General features: G+C 37.0%; 1 protein-coding gene across 1 annotated transcript in view; it reads left to right on the top strand.

Annotated features, from left to right (window-relative positions):
* The window catches only part of DSCAM (DS cell adhesion molecule), a 401851-nt gene that overhangs the window by 252544 nt on the left and 126885 nt on the right, over positions 1-22422 (top strand). The window contains 1 exon segment of the mRNA XM_035546056.1: positions 3220-3393. Within this exon segment, the coding sequence (XP_035401949.1) occupies positions 3220-3393 (174 nt within the window).

Below are 22422 nucleotides of genomic sequence, written 5' to 3'. Positions count from 1 at the left end.
ATTGATTGTGGGTTTTTAATTAAGAATATAGGTCACAAAGAAGCAATTCTGTTTTATTTTGTTTGTATGTTGAAGAAGGAAGCCACGTCGAGCTAGCGGAGTTGTAATTAACTATGAAGAGATAAGCAGCCCATTTTAATAAAAGAGAACAGGACAGTGGTTTGATTTTAGTGATACTCTACCACCAAGTAACTATTTTCAATGTTTTTGATTAACAGCTCTGAAGTATTTAAGTCAGAGAAAGTTTTAGAAGATACTTGATGTAGTCATAGCCATCAAATTGCGGTTTAAGTTTTTGGCCAAAATAACTCTGGCTGTAAAGGTCAGTATTTTTACAGAGGCCTTTATTTTCCTAAAGCATGATAGCAATTCAAATACCAGGTTCAATTCAAGTGCTGTACAAATCTGTAGGCTATGTGGTACTTTTTGTCTTAAAGAGACCCTTTATATAATTACTTTATGAGCTGGGTTTATATGAAATTCTGAAGTAATTGCCAAAGTGAGGCCAGCAGGAGTAAAACAATCAGTTCATAGTTCATTTATATGTACCACAATAAAGCACAAAGGACATCTGGACACCTGCAGGCAAGTTAGTGTCATTGGCCTATTGTGTTGGTGAAGAATGGAAAAAGAGAGTTCATTTTTTTGTACGTTGGGATAGATAGATAACAAACTTGCAGTTTCTAAAGAATAAGAACGGAGATCAATACAGACACACCATAATCATCAAGAATGTTTTAAGTCCATCAGACTTAAAAAGGTGATGGGTACAAACTGAAACACCAGAGGCTCTGTCTGAACATCAGAAAATACTTTTTTTTACTGTGCAGTTGACAGAGCACTGGCAGAGTTTGCCCAGGGATGTTGTGGAATCTCTTCCTTGGAGATCTTCAAAAGCCACCTGGGCATGGTCCTGGGTAACCTGCTCTGGGTTGCCCTGCTTAAGCAGGGGGTTGGAGCAGGTGACCTCCAGAGCTTCCTACCAACCTCAGCCATTCTGAATTCTGTGATTCATGCTTCATGAGCTCTTCCAGGTACATGCATGCAGTTGATGTCATTACTCAGGTCATAAGTTGCTGTCATTACTCAGGACATATTTCAGCTGTAAAAGCAGAAGAGGTATGTGTGAAGAATTAGAAGCCTGTGCAAATTCTTATGCAAAATGTTGCCCAGGTGTGTTTATCCTCAGGACTAACAGCCCTTTCCCTTCTATGAGCACCAAATTTTTCTCAGAACTTTTAATGTGAAGAAACATAAAAAGTGAGTGGATGCATCTATCTGCTTGAGCAATACATTGCAGACAGGTAGAATTAGTGAAGCATAAATGTGCCTTCCAGCTAAGTGACAGGAAAAAATGGCTTATTGAAAAAAAAAAAAAAAAAAAAAAGGAAGGATAAGTATATGACTAAAACAGTTGAAAAATCAACAATGGCAACTGATTTTTGTGAAAGTATTATCCATTTTACATTTCTAAGTTCACAGTATCAGCCTTGGGAACCTTCAGTGTAACTGTTAAGTCCCCAAAGCAAACTCATCTAGGAATAGAAGAATTTTAAGTATGCATGTCCGGTCTTTTTTAATATTCTTGATGTTGTATTCATGGGTTTTTATAGCTTGCTATTTTGTATTAAATCATTCCCCAAAATATTTCCTCATTGTATTTCTTCCTGGTCTGACTCAGCCTATTGTACATAGCACTTAATCCTGACAGATACCAACTTAGTGTGCAGAAGGTTGCATAAAAGAATTACATTGAAGAAGGCTACATTATGATTTTCCCCCAAAATCCTCTCTTCTGCTGATAAAGTAGGTTGCAAAGCCCTTGTTACAAGAATTGTATCTTAGTATACCCTGAGACAGTTCCTGATGCTGTAAGAACCTGAATTTGTGGCAGACCTCTGGACGGCACAGCAATGCTGGCAGTATGGCAGTATCCATTTCCCTTCCTTAAATCACCAGTGTCTTGTTTCCAAGGGAAAGTAGGTCCAATAAAACCAGCTAGGTTTGGGATTTGGACCTTTCTTCTTTGATTATGACCAACTCTCGAACAGAAATTCAAGAGTCATCAGACAGTATATCCAATAACTCTGCTAAATGTGTAATTCTTATCTTGTTCTCCATGGTGGAAGGGAACAGTGCACTCACCTACAATATTAAAAGATGAAGTAGCCATTCTCTATATTTCTCTTTCCTGGCTTTTTATTTAAGCAGAAACATGCAGAGGTGGGAGGAAACTTCTCTAGGAAAGGACAAAGACATGGTGGTCCATAAACTTGTAAAGTAGTCATTGGTGAAGGCATGAGAGAAAACGTACGTGGGCCAGTTCCTCGTGGCTGTGTCCAACCAGCTGGCCCTTCTTCCACAGTTCCATATCTTGAAGAGAAGAGTTTGAGTGTGTGTCTAAAAGTGTACACATCTGATGGGTTTTGAAAGGTTGTTTCAGTCTTAAGATTTTCTTTCTTAATACCAAAGTTAATACAGAAATCTTTGGCTTCCTGTGTCTTTATGGACTTTCCATTATTATGTTATTACCAAACATGGAAATTCATGTCTGATTAATTTCTTTATTACTTTGTCTTATTTTTTTTTTTAATCAGTCTGAATGAATATTGGCTCCAAACATGCTGGAACAGGGATTTTGTGTCATCAGTCAGTCAGCTGTAGGAGGAAAAGAGCAACACAGTCACTGACGTGTTTTTATACATTACCCAGAGTTTAGCAAACAAGGTCCTAGAGGTCCCTTGAGTATTCCATGTTTACTACAACAGACATCCCTCTTAGTCATAAGAAATTCATCTGGTGTATGCATAAGGGATGCATACTTGTATGACTGTTCAGCTGTAATTGTCAATAATTTATCAGCCACTAAATGTACAACAAATGTGCCTTTTTACCCATGAGCTGTCTGAAAATCTTCTTCATTTTCTCTCTTCCCCTTCCTTCTGCTCCTGCTTTCTGCCTTTTTTATCCCCTTACCTTTAACATGGGAAATTATTCCTGCCATTATATTCCAAAAGCCTTTCTTCTTTCCATTTAATGAATTTGGTTTTGGCAAAGAAGTACTCCATTTGTTCCAGTGGTGCCAGAACCATTTGTATTTTAATTGAACTGAGCCTCTAAGAACAGGAAGCTATAGTTCCTGCCTTATTAAAAAAAAAAAAAAGAGAGAGAGACACTTTTCTTCCTAACTAACCTACTTTTGTGTTGGTCCTGATTTAGGTGCCGGAGTTCCTCAGTTCCAGCCAATTGCACTGAACGGTCGTATCCAGCTTCTCACAAATGGTTCCTTGCTGATTAAACATGTTTTGGAAGAAGACAGTGGATACTACCTCTGCAAGGTCAGCAATGATGTGGGAGCAGACGTCAGCAAGTCCATGTACCTCACTGTTAAAAGTAAGAACTAAAACACTTCTCTGTGATCCAGATATTACCACTGAGTGAAAAAGGCTGCATCCTTAGTTTAGACTTTTTTTTGTTATTTTTAATTTAATGTTGTACTCAACTGCATATGGTAGCATCTGAAAAGTCTGTGTGGTTGATAAAAAACATTGCTTAGCAGAGAGAGGAAAGGAGATTTAAAGATGTAAAGGGTTAACACCTCATTTCAAAAATGTGTTTAACTTTTTTGCGGTACAGTTGAATAATAAGTGGGAAAATAAAAAGACATTATTTTTATCAAATAAAGGAAAATCCAACTTGTTCTCCAATGGACAGCTATATTTTAGACCACTAATGTTTGGTTTTAAGGGTGTTCATTTGTTGCAATGTCAGAGAATACATAACTAAATTCTTTGAAAGCAAGAGCGTCAACCTTATTAGATTTGCAAGCCCAGTACTTCAAATGTCTTGTCCATTCTCATTCACCATACTGGCTCTGTTTTCCTAAAAATAACATGATATCCCAAATCTCTCAAGTAAGTACATTAATTGCATATTTCTTCTGGGGATCTGTAGTGCCAGCTTTTGTGGCTTTCATAACAGAACATTTCTGGTCCAATCTTCAACTGTAGTAGCAATGCACTGCTGTAATATGCTAAAGAAAAACAGCTTTCCTCTGGTTGGCAGCTATGCACACTGCCTGTCTGATCACTGCATGCAGTTTCATGTATGATAAAAGAGCATCCCTTATCAAGTAAGAGCAGGAGCTTCCCTGGAGAGTCAGTTGCTGTCTGAATCTAATGAAAACCCCTCTGGCTCTAAGATAGCAGGCAAGCACGTCTGTACATCCTTATACATCCACACTAACACATGCACTGCTCCCAGCATGGCTATTAAAGCAAATGCTGTTAGTGTGTTGTTGCTTGCATAGAAAAGGCATGGCTTTAGCTTTAATCAAGTACACATTAAGAACAAGCTGCTTTCGGGAGTGACTTGATGGGAGTGTGCCATGATGGACTTCATGTATAGCTGGATCCCCAGGTCTGGTAGCATGATTGTGGCACAAAATACTTGCACCTAATCAGATGAAGTAACTCCAAAGTGAGGGTCTGTACCTGCCTTTACTCTCCCTGGTACTGTATCTTGTTTATTGTTTTCTTTTTCTCCGTGGTTATTCTGTCTCCTTTTCCCCTTTCCCCAAAAAACAGTTTCGGGACCCTAATCCTTGGTAATAGCCCTATTACTAGTCCAAAGCCTCAGGCTTCCTTCATGAAATTCACAGTTTTCTTAATTAATTGGTTCTGCATACTGTGCTACCCTGCTTCACAAGGTCACCCTAAATACCTCCTGTATTCAGTTGCAGAAGATGATCAGACCTGGTGAAAACATTGATAAGAAACAGCCTTCCAAAATGTAAATAAAGATTAGCATCAATATATCTTCCTTGTGATAAATTGTCTTCTTACTTTCCTTCAGTCTGTATGTACGTTGTTCACGAGAAGCAGTTCAAATCACCTGAGAAAGAAGTTTACAGTCCCTTGACAACGTCCTGCTCTTCTTCTTAACTCTCCCTTGTACCAGTGACACATCATTTATACAGATGCTAATTATTGATAACATCACTGTGAACTTAAAAACACTTATGTGCAGGTGATTCTTTTCCTCCAAATTTAATGAAAGTTTCCGGCTACTCTATCAGTAACATTGCTGGTTAAATTTCTGCCTTCCATAGTTCTTATGACTAGTCTTCTCTTAAATGAGAATGGATGTTTCAGTCTTCCAGCATTTCCTGTGTCACCTGTTTGTAAACAGAAAGGATTTTTTTTCTTAGTGTAAAGACAGCTCAAGCTTCTTTAAACCAACTTAGCTTGCATAATAAGATTCTTCAAGGTATGAAGGAAATGTTGGTAGCTCCAGATACACATTTATTTAGTGCCTCAGAGTTTGCCATGTGATGCCTTTACCTTAGAGAAGAAGATCCAACTTCTTGGTTGAAGGGAGATTGTATGAGGAGTGAGTGGAAAGAAAAAAAAAGAGTTGAGAGGAAAAGAAAGAGGATTCAGGAATAGTAAAAGAAATGTGTAAAGAAAGAGCTGCCAGAGTCAATGCTGAATCAGGAACCACAGGGCTAGAATGGCAACTGTGAAAGCAGAGAATCTTCATTCAGTGGTTATTATCCTTCCCCCTTTCTTTTTAACAAATGCACATAAAAACTGTGATCAGTGAGTTTTTATTTTCTTTGGAACCAAGGATAAGTGATTCTGAATAGTTATTCACTAATACAATATTACAAAATTATGAGAGAGATCTGGAATAAGGAATCTAGTGCTATCTTGAGAAATGACTCCTGGTGCTTGGGATGAGAAGACTCCTAAAGAATTTCTATAAAAGATAATGAGCCTTTAACATGAAGGAAAGAACTAAAATTATTTAAAGGTTGCCTGGGAGTCACAAGGGAAGAGATTTCTGCTTAAAATGGGCTGCCTTCTTGCCTTCATCTGAATAAACCTCACACTTCCTAATTCTACTTTAGGAGCTGTATATAACATGATAGAACAGTATTGCAAAATAAATAAATAAATAAATCCCCATTGGAAAGCAAGCTTTCTGTAAGGTATGTATGATCCTATACAAATAATCTGTTGGGGGCACTCATGTTAGCCCTGCCCCTTCCTAAATCCATCACTTATTTCAGTGTTCATATGGAGACTGAGAAATTTTAGTCTGATCACCAAAACATCTCCAAGAAACCCTGTCTGCCAACAAAACAGAATTGTTTCATTAACTTTCCTCTCAAGTATCCTTCTTAACTAATTGCATTATGTGTTTAATACATCAGCCTAAAGCTGTAAGCTCCAATCAGACCCACACTTCCCTCCAGCAGGAGCATATTAATCCCAGCTAATACTTTTAATGTTAAGTTTCACCATGTAAACATAAATAAATAAATAAATAAATCTTTTTTTGTTGTTATCTTTTATATTTTGTTCTCTTATCTCTTTGGGAAAGGGAGCCTGGTCAGAGTGCAAAAAGAAGTTTAGTACCCTGTTCCTGCAGCTGCCTTGAGTCTTGTCTGTGGCAATTTAACACTTCTGCTGCTTCTGCCTCCTTTGATGCCTCTTGTCCAGTCAAGAGCTGTTTCTCTCCATCCTCAGACAACTCATGGAACAAAGGAGCCCTGATTGCAAAACTAGCTTTAACTGCAAAAGAAATAAAATAGTAGTTATAAACACAAACAATCCCAAAATACACTTATGAAGGGAGATTCTAAATCTAGTGAAGATGTTTCTTCAACTGCTGTCTAACAATTGTTCCACCATATTGCTGCAGCACTGCAGCATTTGTTTATTAAAATGTCTAGGAGTCTATGCCTGGCTTCCTCCATGAACTTGATCTGGGCAAGATAAAGGTGCACTTCCCGTGTGGCCTTTCAAATGAGTTTGCTTTGCTGTAACACCTGCAGTAATGCCAGTGTGATGTCATGGAGAATTCGCTGTGTTCTGCCCACCAGGGGGCCTCTAAATACTCATCTTAATCTTTGGGAATCTAATTCCTTATCGAGAATACAGGAATGTTGAGATCTGCCTGATTGCTATTTTTATTTCTGTGAGAAAATAATAGCATTTATATAGAGATAATAGCCTTTTGTCTATGTTGAATTTCACATCAAAAATGCATATATTCCACAAGATGCTGGTAAGGGTGGCATTATTTGTTGAGCATTTGCAAAAATGGATTATCTGCAATGCGTTGTACACAATAATAAAAATCACCCTCCCTAACACCTTCAAAAATGTTTATAGGGAGAACAGCAATCATACTGTTACAAATTCTCTTGAGCCCAGCTATTCTGATATTTTGTAATCTATCTCTGCTCCATTTTTCATAGTTCCATGTTCTATAAATAGTATTTTCTGAGGCAAAACAAAACAAAGTCCCCTAGTCTGATTGTGTGCTCTGTTTTACTATTTTTCTACTGACATTCTCCTATCTTTGAACAAAGAGCTTTTTATTTATTATCTTCTTCAAACCTATTTTGCATCTACCTCAGGTAAAGTGAATTTTTGTCCAGTGCACAAATTTGGCCAAAAGTACTCCTGTATCCCAAAGTGTCTTTTCTTATGAGTTGGCCAGCTGGCTACCCTTACATATCTTTGTCTTTAACCTCATCACAGGCAGCTGTATCTTTCACCACCTAGTTTTGGCAGACAAAGGCAAAATCTGTGTCCAATGGTGATGATGTGAGCAAACTAGACTATAGCTCAGTTCTATACCTCAGTGGATTTCAATACTCTCTCCCTGTTTTAATTACTTATTTATTTTCATTAAATGCACGGCTTAAAAGAAGCTGTAAGAAAGCTACAGTAAATCTTGGAAACATGTAAATTCTCCTTAGACACGAGTACTTTCTCTTGTTAGTAAAAGAGCCCATTTTTTCCTAATGAGGTCCTTCCACTAGGAGAAATGAACAAGGTCTGAATGCTGTTTTCTGCCTCTTCAGACCATTGGCACAGCTTTGATTTAAGGACTTGCACTTTAATCACCCATCATGTGTCATTACCCCAACAGGCGGCAGCAGCCGCAAGATACAAGCTCCAATAAATTGCACTGAAAATCGCTGAAGCGATCCTTTGTTGATTTTCCTTTACAGCTATTCAATGGCAGATCAGCTGTCATAACAACACAGTGCCTGTGGCAACAGGGTGAAATTAAACGTGAAGTATGTTCAAGGTAGCTGGTAGAAAGCTGGAATATCCCTTTTTTCTGTAAATTCAAATGCTTTCTACTTCTCTCAGTAATGCCAAGCCTATGGCAATTGGCTAAAACGAATGCTTTCTCTTGTAAGATAATTGTCAGATGCACTGCAGTACAAATACTCAAGTGCTTTTGTATGCAAATCTTTGCAATACTCTCATTTAAGAAAAGGAGAGGAGGTAAGGATTTCTCTCTCTCTCTTTAAAAAAAAAAGAAAGATAATCTTGTAGGGTGCAAGGAGAAAAAGAATATAGCAGTCTTTTTTCTTGTCTGGGAGGCTGGCTGCACAGCAATGTTTCTGGCAGGAAGGTGAAATAAGAATTTATCTCTAGCTAGCTAGCTAGAAAGTGCACATAGGACCCGCTGTATCTTTTTGTATTTGTATCAAGAATATCATATTAATTGATTTTTTTTGAGATTTTTTTCCATCTCTCAGTGTCATGTTGCCTAAATATCAACATTCAAAATGACACATGGGTGGGGGTTATTTTCAGAAGTTCTCTTTCTATTGAAGTGGATACATAGTGGATACAGAATATTAAGGCTTTCTTGAAAAAATTATGAGTTTAAAGCTGTGGTGATCTTATCTTTTGAAAACCTTCACATCTTCACTGTTCTTAGAAAGCTTCGTAGGCAATAGGATTCACAGTGTGTGTACTCTAGCTGCTGTTTTATTTTTTTAAGTTACTGAGAACATCACCAATACTTAAACACACATTTTTACAGCGTGTCCTCCTCTCTCAATCTCAATATCTCTTTTCTCTTATTAAATTACTAGTTTATTCAGAGAAGAATTTACATGTCTCTTGTAATGAATTTGGTGTTCAGGTTTGGCCAGCTGTTGTCAGTAGGTTTCTGAGCAGCAGAATTTATTCCAGATCAAGGATTATGGCTTTTATGTACTTGAACACTGCTGAAACAACACCTCAGAATATTGTCTACTCTACTCTTCTTCTCCACTTGAGATGCTGGTCTTGCAGTGGTTGATACAAGCTAGATAGATAATCCATTCACAATAATGAATTCATCAAGGAAGTAAGCCCAAATGTTTCAGTGTACTGTAAACTACACTGTGCTAAAATATAATATTCTGGTAATCTTGAAGCTCTCTTGTCTGAGAAGAAATACTCTGGAATTTATTCTTACTGATAATTCAAAAGGTTGTTTTCTTGAAAGACAACTTAAAAAATAACTATTCAGATTTAGGTTTACCTTCACATGAAATGTGAATAAAGACACTTCTGGAATGCAACGTCCCAGTAAATTTTTAAGGAAAATACATGCCGCTGAACTTAGAGTACTTGACAGCCAGAATTTCAGGATTACTCATTTTTGAGTTGCGCATTACTCATGTATCAGGCTCAGAGTTTAGTTTACTTTTCCTTCTAGTTTGATAGAACAGATAGAACATCCTCAGAAAAAGATTCTTTTTTTTTTTTTTTCCTCTTGTTTTCTTAGAATAGTAATCAATGCAAATTTTGGAGTGGTTCTAAATCTCAAAGTCAGCTATATAAAAGTGCGTCTTAATACAAATAGTGTTAGGACACCGTTCTGAGAGGTTTTTTTTTTTTTTTTTCCTATAATCCACGTGGTAATGACTAAAAACTAACCATGTCTGTAATTCAGTAGCGATGGTCACTGGTTTATATAGAGTCAAATGGATTTCAAATTCAGCACATATAAAGGTGTGCAGTCATTTTTCTTGAATGTTTACCTTAAGAAGCATTTAATGTTTATGGTGCATATGGCTCCCCGGATTTTCATGTTTCTGTTTGTATTCAGCCAAATAATTTTCCTGAGTAACATTTTAAAATACAGATGATTCTGTGAATACATTAGTTTAAATTACAGGGGGGAGGTGGAGTGGTATGCAATGTGTTTGCTGGGTTTAATGTTGACTTCTCGTAGAGGAAGTACAGGCATGATGTATTGTTGCTTATTTTTATATTTGCAATGTCATCAGGACTTGTGCCTATTTTATTAATAAAGATTAAATAAACTTCAATCAAGAATGCATTGTAAAGCAATAGTAGGATGTAAATTAATTTAGTGGGTATGTGCTCTACACATGACTATTTCCACTTCAGAAGAGTTAGCTTTTATAGTACTGTTTCTTATCCCTTTCCCTTCCCCTTCATCCACCCTGTCCCTACCTTTTTCCCCACATCTCTTTTTTCTGTGTCTGGCATACTAACTTTAAGGTACATCTCATTTAAAAAGTTGTAGCCATGTTCCAGTAGGACAAAACCTCAGGTTCAAAGAGGACAGGATCCTCATTTTTCCTTTTCTTTTCTTTCTTCTGTCCATCCTCATCTAATCAATTTATTTTTTTGCAACAGCGTGAGTCTCTTTTCACTCAGACTGACTTCAGTATGATTTTGATCACATTCTCTTTCAAAGTTTATCTGAAAAAAGGGAAGCCAAAATTCTACACATAATGAGAAATGAATGAAAACAGAATGGTATCTGCCACAATATATTTATGCATCACCTCCTTACAGACTTTGAACAGGCAACCTGTAAAAGATAATGTAATTCTTCTCTTTTTCTTCCCTTGGCTTGTTCCAGCCTGACTGTTGTTTGCCACGCTTTGCCAAGGAAAGGCTTCTTCCCATGGGCTGTACATCCCTCACAGCTAACCCACACCTTAACAATGTGCAGAGTTCATCAAGGCACAGAAAGAGTGTAGCAGCCAGTTGCATGTCAGACTTTGCTGATTTTTTTTTCATAAAAGACTATTCTTGTTTCTTAATCCATTTGAATGAGTGACCTGACGGTCACCATCATTCCACATTCACCCTTCCAACTATCCATGTCACAGTTTTGCATTAATCATCTTCTGTGAGTCTAGGATTCACAGAATGCTATTTGAGCAGCAAAAAGTGTGGATGGTGTCTTAAATCATAATATTTCTTCTTATATACCAAGGGTTGTTCTGCACTTTGAATGAGCTAACCACAGTCTTTTTCAGCACAAGACCTGTTTCAAAAGGTTATTGACTAGTTTTGACTACTGAATGCCATCATAGAAACTGCATCATAACTCTTCTTAAATTAATTTATTTGGGATTTAGGTTCATTAAAATGTTTTTGTTCTGTTCCCCAGCAACGACTGGGAGTTTGTTCCTTTATTAGTATGTGTACTAAAGTATCTTTCTTCCATAGCTGATTATTAATTCATAGCTTTAATTTGATGCAAAAATTAACATTTACATAAAACAAGGAAAGAAAGAAACATTGAGTTATAACTATAACAACAATACCAAAAAAAATTGCAGTAGCTTAAAAATAAGTAGGTATAAACTGTATTTGAATATCAAGTGACAGAGACCCCAAATCAGTTACATACATTTTGCTGTATAATTCTCTTGCAGCAACAGAAAAAAAAAAAAAGAGAAAAAAGAAAAAAAAAAGTAGTTTATATGCAAATATTTAATGCTTTGTATAAGAAGAGTTTATTTCTTTTTAAATATTATATCAAATGTCGCTATTACCTGAAGACAATTTTATGCAGCTGCTTCTATTGGTGCAATTTTAAGCTTTTCTTAAAGGAAGCAATTTTGTCTTCAAATATAAAGAAAGTGTCATTTTCTGTAGTACTTTTTGCTTGAAAAATAGTTTTTTTTTTCCCTTTTTTTTTTTTTTTCCAAAAAGGCTTGCATGGTAGCTCTGTTCATAGTCCTCTGTGAAAATCCTGCCGTGGTACACAGTATAAATAGTGTGTACAGATTCTGTGATAATCAACATAAAAACAAAATTTACATCTGGGAGGCATGCAAAAGGAACCGAAAATGCAAGGTAAGAAGAAAAGCTGTCTACAAGCTGAAGATGCTGTGTACAAAAGAATTTAAGGCATTGTTTTTTATATTCATTCCTGCTGTGCATGTCAGGTACAATCAGAATGAAGGATTTGTAAATGTAGATTTTCTTTCAGCAGTCTAAATGTATTTGCCTTGTGCAAAACAGATTTTCTTCCCCCTGAACTGTGTTCCTAGCCATTAAGATTCAGCCTCTGCATCAACACATGAGCTCCCCTCCACGTTGTTCTTTCAGTTATTTTTTTGATATGTGATGCTTGAACATTTCTTAATCGGTTGCTTTTATGTTCTTTGTGGGGAAAAAAAAAAAAAAAAGTGTCCGCTTACGGCCACGTCAATTGATTGATTTCTAAGTATCTCCACAGTATGGGTAACTGAAGAAGCATGGCTCCATTTTTAGATAAATCTTATTAGGATCCTGCAGGGTTATGAAATGAATCGATTAGGTCTAACAAACCAGGAGCTAATGAATGAATGAGCTCTTACTGTTGTCCTAATTACTTATGGTTAATCTAACCAAATCCATATATTTTTTTTAACTGTTTCCATCAGGCTACAGAATAATTAATCTTACATTCAGTTTTCTTTTTCCTTTCCATATTGAGTTAGAATATTTGATCATGTAGGAATTGTGTTGTCCAGGCACTATGTACATCTTTATGAAATTCGTTTTACCTTCTCTAGTATCATTTATTCAATGCTTAACTTCCATCTGGTAAATTCATAGTAGACTCCAGGAAAGCTGTGTCACGTAACTGTATGGATGTAGGTGAGCACACAATCAAATTAAGAAAACGGAAATGATTTTGCAATGAGAGAATAAATGTTATACTTCCAACTATAGTTCTTGACTGGCGGATTAGTATTTTCCATTAAAGTTCTTGTCTTGTTTTGAAATATGCAAAGCCTCCTTCTGACTTTGCAAAAGAGTAAGTAACGGTATCCGTTAAGCATTTAGATGTTTATGAAAGTTGGCCACTGTCCACCTTTATCAGAACATTAAAACAGAGCAGTCTGTGCAGGCACAAGTAGGTCCATGGGATTGCCATGGTGAAATTGTTTTAGCTGTGGTTGCTGCGAAGCTTCACCATGGCATACTGCATTGTGCAAGCAGATGTGTTCTCAGGTGATCTAGGAATATGCACGAATATGTGGACACCTGCATAAATATGTTATTTGATTCTCACCAAAATAAAGAATGTAAAAAGAAACAACAACAAAAATCTTGACATGATCAGGTATTATAGCAATTTTCTGAATGTACTTCTTATTCTATTTACTTAACTGTAATACAGGTTTCAGAGAGACACACAAAATGATTGGTCTATGGTTGATCTGATGAAAGTGACTGTCTGATTTCAAATCATTACAACAAAATAAAATCACGTATCTAGGTTTTTAGCAGCAAAAAATTTTAGAGCTATGATGGAAACTTTGCCTTTATTAAAAATAATAATTCTTTCATATGTGGCACTGTTATTGATTTTTTTTTACATTAAATTTATTCCCTTTTATTATGTATTCCCTATGCATTCACCCAAAGATGCATCCTTAATATTATGTTGTTAAAGCCATGTCTTCATTCTGAAAGTAGAGCCCTGATTTATAAAAATGATGTGCATACAATGTTTTTTCATTTCATCAGAGATGCTGAAGGATGCTTAGCAAAGCAGAAGACTAGGAATTTAAGCATATGTTGCTAGGGGTTGGTTTGAGGTTTGGGTTTTGTTGGTGGTGTTTCAAAATTTAACTTAAGCTTTTAAGGAAAATCCTGTGTGTATATATCATATGCATACTCTGTAGGTATGTGTAATCAATCTTCAGCAAATATTGTTAGCCTTTGGTAATAAATACACCAACTGACATCAGTAGTCTTGCTTTCAGTCAGCACCACAAGTTCTCTTAGTTCCAGTTTCCCGTTCTGACATTTTCTTGTATCAGCTAAAATACATTCCTAAATCATATCACCGATGACCTAAGCTGAATTTGTTTCTACTAACTGATGCATCCCATTCTCCTGTTACTTCCATCTCTCTCCTCAAAAAAAAAAAAAAAAAAAAAAAAAAGGATTTATATCAAATGTATTTTCTGAAGATTAGCTGATATAAAGTTGTGATCATGAAATGGGAGACTGCTTTCTCAAAAATAATTCTTTTCCCTCTTCCTTCAAAAAAGAATACCTCAACAGAGGTCTTACATAAGTACATTCTGTTGCATGCCTTCAGAGAGTAAAAAGAGCATCTATTAGATGACTATTTTTTCCTGACTTTTAATTACTGATCATTGATTTTGGTAATTGCATACATGTACATACACAGTAATGCAGCAGGATTTCACTTCTGTGGTGTTATCTCAAAACTGGCTTTTTAAATGCGTTCCTATTACTGTAAGTGCTCCATAAGAAAGCAGTGCTCTGCTATTTTTGTCTAACTTTGCAATGCAGCATATCTGTAGCATTTTCTTCTGGTACAAGCTGGCTCTTTGCCATGCACTTAGAGGCATAAACCCATACTTTTAGCAAGGAATATCTGCTATCAGATTTTAAGCGGTGACTTGCCAAGCTGAAATAAGGAAGAACAGACTTTTCATAAGTGGTTGCACATTGTTGTTGAAAATCCAATTACCGTTTGCTAAATGCTCATCTCTAAGATTTAAATAATAGTTAAATGAAATTCCTAGCTTTTAAGAAAAGTGGGCACGTACTTAAATGTTGAGGAAGATCATTGCAGGAGTGCAAAGCAATCCAGGCTGTCCTCGGGATTTTTGCTGGCTCCATGTAACATTTTTATGTGTTCCCAGACATATTTCAATGAACTAGGCAGTGGATAGACTGATGTGAACAAAGAGTTCTGGGGTTCAATTACTTATAGCATTCCTTGCCTTTCAGGATTGACTTTATTTAGGCATTCCCAGCTGCATAACTCATTGTGCAGAGCTAGTTAGCTCCCTTTAGGGTTTTAGAGCCTTTAGTGTGGATGTAGAGACCTCCCAGAGCAATTAAAGAGGTATTCAGATAACTGAGAAAGGAGAGAACAACCTGGTGAGGAGTAACAGTTTGGCAGTCCCCACTATTTAGCTTGACTAGGAATGACTAGGGCTCCTTCTTCTGTTGCAATCTGCTTTTAACCATTGCTAGCTAGTTATTTATTTGATGAGGTACAGTAGCAGAGTGAACCCCTCTTTTAGAAGGGGGAACTCAGATGTACAGTCAAGTGAGCACCAATAAGCCGATGGCTTGGCCTCCACTGAGCTGTGGTAGCTATACATGCCTGCCTAACATGGGTGTGATGCAAGGTAATTACTCAACAATTAAAGAGAAAGAGGCTGAATTTCCTCCCATTTGCTGTAGGATAGTCATGTGGACCTGGGCAGTTACCACAGCTTTACTGATAGATGGTTCTTCAGATGTTACAAATAAACTGTGTGTTTAGGTGTTTATACACATATACCAATATATGCTGTCTTCTCCAACTCTCATTAAGTTCCTTAGATCTTGTCCATATTCAAGATTATTTCTGCTATTTCAAGAAATATTCAAGATTATTTCTGGAAGGTAGTGGTATCTCTTGAAAAAAAAAAAAAAAGGTTCATTGATTTGGTTTTGCATGAACATAAGCAACTACCTTTGTTCTGGAAAAACCTGTCTAATGCCTCATGCATTATTGAATCCAGTTCAAAATGTGTGCTTTGGGGGCTACCAGGATAGGCAGGGAGTGGCTCTGTTTGTGGTTCTCTGTCTCCCTCCTCTCCTCTCCCAGCCCTGTGGCTGGCGTGACTGAAAAGTCACTGTTCATTCACTCGAGGATGTTTTGGAGGTTCATCTTTCAAACAGAAATGGAAGGGTGGTCAGCAAGACACACATGGAACCAGCTTTTCCTTCTGTATCTGTGCCTCTCTAACTAAGTGGAGATGCTATAGTTTTCATCTATTTGGAGAATTCAACTTGATCCAGCCTTCATTGGCTGTAGCTTCTGCAAACAGCATATTTTCAGATGTCTTAACAGGGACCTGGTCTCATTCCAATCTCTTTAGACACAACATAGGCAGTTTTCCTGAGGCCTAGGACTGTGGCAAGTTGGCAGTTTTGTTCACTACCAACTATTCTTGTGTGTCTGCTTCTGAATACAAATATCCCTGTGAAAATTCACTTTATGCCCAAACACAGCCTTCTAAAACATCAAGTTAAAAAGTGTCTGAGAAATTTTGCTAGCCTTATGGGAGTAGAGTGAAACATTGGGCTTGAAAACAAATTTTGGGGATATAAATATATTTGTTTTTATAAGCTGTAAGTGGTGAAAAGTGGGATTAAGTTTATAGTGAAAGCACAACAGACATTATTCTAAGCCCATGGTATGACTAACATAAGGACATCAAACAGTCATATATATATAAGCCAAAAATACGATGACAAAAAAAATTTCCCTGGTCAAGAGGATGTCCATTACAACTGTGAGAGACAGAAAAATTAAGCTTATATAAGAGAGCTTTATGTGTCTGTGACTGCCTTTAAGATAGTCTACTTTCTATGCAGCATGCAGACAAGAATGTGTTTTTCTGTCTTGTGGACTATGGGAGAAAGACCCACTCCAGTGGGTCTGCTATCTACACGTCTTCAGCTTCATTAAGTTAGGCTGATGAAATGTAATTGTTTTCTGGCTACCACTGGTAGGAGATAAGTTGGAAAAGGGATTTGGAGCACTGCTAGGTTCCTGTTCCTCTCATTGATCTCTACAAGAACAATCCATTCTAATAAATCTTGGATTCTAATCCAAGCTTCTATAATGTAACTGAGAAATAAATGCTTCTTAGTTAATATGCCTCAATTAATGGGTCACCCAGTGTAGCTGTAGCAGGTTGCAAGTTAGTAGCTTTCAGGATCTGAGCCCTAATAATTACAGGTTTTCTTTCCTTTTTTACATGAAATTGATTCATAAGCCTTACTCAAATGAATCGCTCTTGTAGTCATTAATTATAGTATACACATGTTAATGACATCATTATCAGAAGATAACATAATATCCCAAGGACCACGTGTCACAGTTGTTTCCTGTGCAAACAATTGTGCTTGATAACACAGCCTGTCACAAAATGTCAAAAGAAACCACATGGTGTCTTGAAATGGTTGTGAAATTATCATGTGTCACAGCTATGTATGTCATAAACAATGCCATCATGACTAAATTTTTCATTAGTATCTTCGGTGCGGGATACTGAAGGGAACAAACAAAATCCTGAACATATTAAGTGAAGCACATAATGCAGCAGTGAATTGTTTAAAGCATACCCTGTGACTGAATTAAAGTACATTAGTCATGAATCAAGGATATGCATAATAATGGGCAATATTAAGGAGCTTCAGTTTTTTTTTTCCTTGACTTTATAAATATAGAAAGGAATTAATTTTTTTTTTTTTTTAATATTCTACAGATTAGGTCTCGTTTAGCACATCTCTTTTAGTGTGTATAAGTACTGAATAATAAGATAATAGAAGTTTTCAGTATAACTCATATTCCAGCAAATTAAATCCTGGCAAAGGAAAAGTCAGTTACAGAACTCCTCTGGACTTCTGCAGGATCAGAGTTTCACCCAAGCAGCCTACCATTGTCTAAAAATATCAGCAATCTCACACTCCTGCAAAGACGTCCTGGTGCAGCAACCTTTTCAAACCTCTGGTTGGCACATGGTTTTTACTTTTGATAGTCACAGGCACAGAGCTGTTCATATTATCAGAGTCAGTGGACCCAGCATGGGTCCCACAGCATTTATCTACATTCTCCTGAAAGCGTAAGGTTTTTGAGATACATTAGTGTTTCTGCAGTGCATGGGATTATCTCCAGCAGGCTGATCAGCTTCAGCACAACTTCAGTCCTACTGGACACAAAGCATTTTTCCAAAGCTAGTAAGATGTCTCTGCCTCTCTCTTAGCAGTCTCTGCACTCTGGATTTGAGAGAAAGTGCTGGAGTGGGCGTTCACATCACTCTTGGCCAGGAAGCTCCCAGAAACACTGATGTGGTGCAAGTGAGGAAACTGGCTCCTCCAGGGTCTAGTCTATGGACAGTATATCCAGAGTTAGTAAAATTAGCTGTGCTTCAGTCTAATCTCAGCTAGCCATTAGGCTCTTCCTATATCTAGTCGAGCTTCATCCTATTTGAAAAAGTTGTCTTACTCAGGATGAATTGCACGATGGTGGTACTTACATCCCTCTCTATACTGTGACCCCACAATCTTCTCTTGCAGAGGTCTGAAAGCAGGCTCAGCCCAGTGCATTAAGAATGACTGAAATCCTCCTTTTTTTTTTTTTTTTTTTTACTTGTATATTTTGGCAGTGTTGCTGTGTTTTGATGTTTTCCTTCTGAACTATAAAAGTAAAAATTGATTAATCTGTATGTTTTTTGTTTTCCTGTTTTTCTTTTACAGAACTGAGAAAAATAATTATTCTCCATCTGTGCAAAATTGCCAAGACTTATGGGTTTGCCAGGCACAGAAAAGTAGAGGGATTTCCCCCATGCTGTGCAGGATTCTTGTTACAGGGCTCCCAGGAGCAGTCTTTCTCTAACACTGCCTTCTCTGTAGGGTTATATATGGGACCCATTGACAAACAGCTTGGTAGAAAAGCTGTTAATATCATCATCTTCCAGAGCTGTGCTTTTTTTTAATCCACAAGACTGTACCTTTAGATGCGCTGCTGATAGCAATAATATTGCAGTAGTCAGGCAGTAATTAGCTGTCAGTAACAGTGTAGAAGGATTTGGCTCTCCATTTGCTTTCTCTATACACTGGGCTTCACAAAGCATGTGCTCCTGATACTGGTGCTATTCTGTATGAAATATGAATATGAGTGAACCAGTCTCCCTGAATCAAGTCCAAGATGGCTGACACGCAAATAATTCAGAAAATTTAAAGTTGAAAGACTGGTCTCTAAAGCAGTGGTTTAGTTTACATCTTTGTGCTCTGTGGTACTAGTTGATCCCAAAACAGAAAGAGAAAACTGTCTCACAGGCTGCTCTTGAATTATGTATTTTTCTTTACCAGGAGTAATGACATGGTAATTCTTGACAGATGACCTTTTTGTGCATTTCCTGAAAGGTTTCAATAACATTAAGATAAGGGTTTATATTCCTCTCTGTTTTTACCTGAATTGGAGTACCAAATCTTCCAATGTTTCTACAAAACTAATTTTTCAGTTTTACAGTCTAGCAGTTACCAGCTAGCTCAGCTCTGGTACATGCAATAAATTATCAGTGACCCCTTTTTTCACCTTTTTACCTCAAACTCCCTTTCTCTACAAAGGACACTATCTAATTAAAAACACAACAACAGCCTGCTCAGAAAGGAGGTTAGAATTCTGGGGAAAGAAACTGTGTGATATTATAGGGATTTATTCTGGCAAATTCTGAGGCAGGTAACATGAGCTCTGGATAGAGAGGTGTAAGAGACTGGTGAGATTTATGAGACTGCCAGAGCTGACAATAGAAACTAGAAGAGTTACTGGAGCTGCCAGCAACTTTGCAAGCTTTTGGAAAGAAAATCAAAGGATTATTATTTGTTAGCAGCCACATTAAAAATGTATTTAACTGACACATGGCTGAGAAGGCTTTTACTTTCTTTGGCACTGCAGATATGACTGCCTGTTTTTTTTCTTTTTCTTTTCTTTTTTTTTTTCCCCCTCCACAGTTCACTGGAGTTCAGCTCCCTAATGAGCTCTTCATTGTGAGACTAGTTCTGGGCTTTCTGTCTCTTGGTTGATATCACTCATACAGAACAACTGAGTCACGTACACAGTGTAAATACAAAAACATTTCAGGAACCACACAACTTTAAAAAGTTTTTGAGTTGTCCTTGGAAAACTTTGTTAAATATGTTTGGATCTTTTATTTTCTACTTGTGTAACTACCTCAAAAGAGAGCAAACATATGCCACATGTTAAAAGAAATGTTATTAGAAATGATTTGCTTTCTAGATAATCAGGGCATATTATTAGGAAGACTTCAGTTGCATTCAGGAATGTTAAGCAATTTTGCAAAACAACTTGAGCATCTAGAAATAAAGGAAGGAATGTAGCAACGTCTTTCAAAGCATGTGGGAGGTCACCTCCTAGGAAATTGGAATTTTGATGCAGAAAATGGAGCAAAATGAAAGTATCCTACATGGCATTCATCAAGCCTAACTGAAAGACGAGTCTTCTTTCTTGCAGTTTTCCATGCATTCACTATTTTCTAGCCAAGTGCATAACTAAAAATAATGCAGGAAGAGGTGAAGTAGCATCATTCACTAACTGCATAACCCTGAGCACTGTGTAATCCCCTGTATTGAAGGTGATTGTATCTTGTGGGAGAACAATATTTGTGTAATTAAAGTATGTATCAACAAACACGACCGCAACACAGGAGACTGGAAGTTTCAGTTCTTCTGCGTATTGAAATTGTAAGTGCGTGAACTTGACGTGGAAAATAAATTTCTTTTCTACTCCATATAAGATGAATCCAGATTTCTCTTTCTACCTTAACTCTTACATATTTTTAAAATCTGCCACCACTAGAGCGTGAATCTTCAAAATAGAGTACTGTTATTCAAGTTGCAGGACTAAATACTAACGGAAGATGAGGCAAACTCTTTGAGCCAATTGTTTGATCTGTAGAAGTAGTCAAAGCAGCCTGGTTGTATACTCCTCCTTTCTCTTTCCTGGGAATTGAGGGAAACTGTTGCCCACAAGATGTCCTGAAGGCATCTCATGTGATCATCACTCCACTTACTAGAAGGGGAAAGACGAAGAGGAAGAGGAAGAGGGAGAGGGAGAGGGAGAGGAAGAGGAAGAGGAAGAGGAAGAGGAAGAGGGAGAGGGATAGGGAGAGGGAGAGGAAGAGGAAGAGAGAGAGAAGGAAGGAAGGAAGGAAGGAAGGAAGGAAGAAAAAAGAAAGAAAGAAAGAAAGAAAAAGAAAAAGGGAAGGAAGGAAGGAAGGAAGGAAAGAAAGAAAGAAAAAGAGAAAGAAAGAAAGAAAGAAAAAGAAAGAAAGAAAGGAAAGAGAAAGAAAGAGAAAGAAAGGGAGGGAGGGAGGGAGGGAGGAAGGAAGAAAGGAAGAAAGAAATGAAAAAGAAAGAAAAAGAAAGAAAAAGAAAGAAAAAGAAAGAAAAAGAAAGAAAAAGAAAGAAAAAGGTGTGGGGGGAACACTCTGCTTTCAATAACCTTTTCCTTGTGTAGGTAAAGGAAAGATGATACAGGAATCTATGCTTTTGTCTCAGTTGAAAGTTGTAGTTGCAGCTGCTTTGAGAGTGACAGCCCCTGCATTTTTAGAACATTCATATTCAGTTAATAGTTTGGAATCATTCTGATATTGTTATTATTTTAATTTCTCTTACTAGTAAAGCAAGTGAAAAAGAGATGTTATTTTTTGACATCTTTCAATTCTGAAATCTTGGTGAAATACTATAGGACAAAGGTATAACTCTTTAATAAGGGATTTTTCTGTCAAATGTCAAAGAACAGCCAGATTGTCTATCAACTAACAGAGAGCAGAAAAGTGCAAGTGCTTCTTAAGATAAAATCTCAGAACGTTTTTGACAGGATCTTAGGTAATCTGATAAATCTTTTTTTTTTTCTTTATTTTACAAGTAGTTTAAAAAGAAAAAAAGAAAAAAAAATAAAAGCTGGGTTTGAAAAGTTATTTGCAGAGGAGTAGCAGTATGGCTATAAAATGTGAGATTGTGTCCTACCCATCAATCAGGCAGTCTGTTCTTAACAAGAAGTCTAGAAGCATTCATCCATGGGGAAAGCAGAAGCTGACTAGAAAATAGTGAAAACTCTACTTCATGGTAGAAAAGAGAAATTTTATTTATATTTTACTTGACAAAACTATTTTTTTATTTCCTCACGGAATGAATGGATATCAGGAAAAGGTTCTTCACCGAGAGTGTGGTAAAGCACTGGAACAGGCTCCCCAGGGAAGTAGCCACGGCACCACTCCTGCCAGAGTTCAAAAAGCCTTTGGACAATGCTCTCAGACACATTGTCTGATTTTTTGGGTGATCCTTTGGGGACCCAGGAGTTGGACTTGATGATCCTTGTGAGTCCCTTCCAACTTTGATATTCTGTGATTCTATGAATGAGTCAAGGATGTATTCCTAGCTGACCACCAGGGAATCCATGTGCCTTAGAGTGATTTTAGCTTTAGATTTTAGGAATTTGAGCTATTGTACTAGTATTGTTTGGCTGGGAAAAAAATATATGAGAATTTTCACAAATTTTCAAAAAAATGCATTTTGAAGATTTTTGTAAGCATATTCATCTGATTTTTGGACAAGTTCGGAACTGGAATATACATTTTTATTCCTCCTGATTTCACGATTTTGTATCACCACTAACTAGGAGGTCTCATTTGGCAAAAGATTCTGGAGTAGGTGAAGAAGCAGTACACAGTTATAAAACAAATTTTACCATTTCTGTGCTTATGTCACCGTCTTTATAAGATAAATA

The sequence above is a fragment of the Cygnus atratus genome, chromosome 1 (genome assembly GCF_013377495.2).
Source record: "Cygnus atratus isolate AKBS03 ecotype Queensland, Australia chromosome 1, CAtr_DNAZoo_HiC_assembly, whole genome shotgun sequence".
NCBI classification, from domain to species: Eukaryota; Metazoa; Chordata; class Aves; order Anseriformes; family Anatidae; genus Cygnus; species Cygnus atratus.
Note: the sequence above shows the minus strand (reverse complement) of the source record. Positions and strands in the feature narration are given on the sequence as shown.